Consider the following 995-nt stretch of genomic DNA (forward strand, 5'->3'; position numbering starts at 1 on the left):
AAATACCTCTCGGTGCTGTATGGTGTAGGTAAATAGCAGCACAGTGCCTGGTGTGCAGCGGGTGCTCAAGAAGTGGTACTCACCTCCCAGCCGGTGACTTACCCAGCTTTCATGACCCTGACAGTTGTACGAAGCCTTTCCTGAACCTCAAACTATAAAGTCTAACCTACTCTTCTGCACTTTCCTCTTGAAATCTATATTTAGACCATATTACTTACTTATATACTTTCCTGAATTCCCCTATCAGAACATAAGCCACAGGTTAAATGTCTGCACCTCAGACTCATGGTCCACTTTTCCTACCCCAGGACCTTCGCACGTGCTGTCCCCTTGGCCTGGCATGCTCGCTCCTCCTCGAAGAGGTCTCTTCCAGTGACCAGTTCAAAGCTGTCTCTCTGCCTTTCTGATTTTCACTCACAGCACATATCATAACTGCATTACATATTCACACGTCTTCCTGTCCCCGATGAGACACAAAGAACCGTGAGGAAGCTGGAACCCCAGCCTCTAGCACACGCCTGGCACGAAGAGAGCACTGGATACATCGTCAGTGAGTGGGAGCAGGCAGTAAGAATGCACGTTCCAATGGCCGTGCTTCCTTCGGTGGGTGAGGCTTTCTGCCCAGCAAGACCCAGCCCTGGTGAACCCGGTCAGTCCGCCCCGCTAAGCGCCCCGGGGAACTGAAATACACAGACCATCGCTCAGAGCCTCAGGGCCCGACGCGCCATTGCCATAGCAACGGGGGGCGGGCGGCGCCTGCGCGAGGCGCCCCCGGAAGTGACGTTTGAAAGGCGCCGGGGTCGCGCCATGGCCCTGGAGGCCGCCGGACGACCGCCGAAGGAAACCCTGTCGCTCTGGAAACGGTAATGGAGCCGGGGACGCGCAGGAGCCGGCGGCTGTGGCCCCGTGGCTCTCCGCGGACCCACCGACCTCGTAACCGCCCGGCCGTGGGGGCGGGGCGCACAGGCCTTCGGGAGTGTGGTCGCCGCGGCGCG

The 995-nt window shown here is 58.3% G+C and overlaps 1 protein-coding gene across 1 annotated transcript in view; it reads left to right on the forward strand.

Annotated features, from left to right (window-relative positions):
* Positions 1-788: 788 nt before the first annotated feature.
* The window catches only part of ENDOV (endonuclease V), a 15831-nt gene continuing 15624 nt past the window's right edge, over positions 789-995 (forward strand). Inside the window, 1 exon segment of the mRNA XM_008589676.1 lies at positions 789-863. Coding sequence (XP_008587898.1) covers positions 808-863 — 56 coding nt within the window. The 5' untranslated portion in view covers positions 789-807.

The sequence above is a fragment of the Galeopterus variegatus genome, unplaced genomic scaffold (genome assembly GCF_000696425.1).
Source record: "Galeopterus variegatus unplaced genomic scaffold, G_variegatus-3.0.2 Scaffold5588, whole genome shotgun sequence".
Classification (NCBI taxonomy): Eukaryota; Metazoa; Chordata; class Mammalia; order Dermoptera; family Cynocephalidae; genus Galeopterus; species Galeopterus variegatus.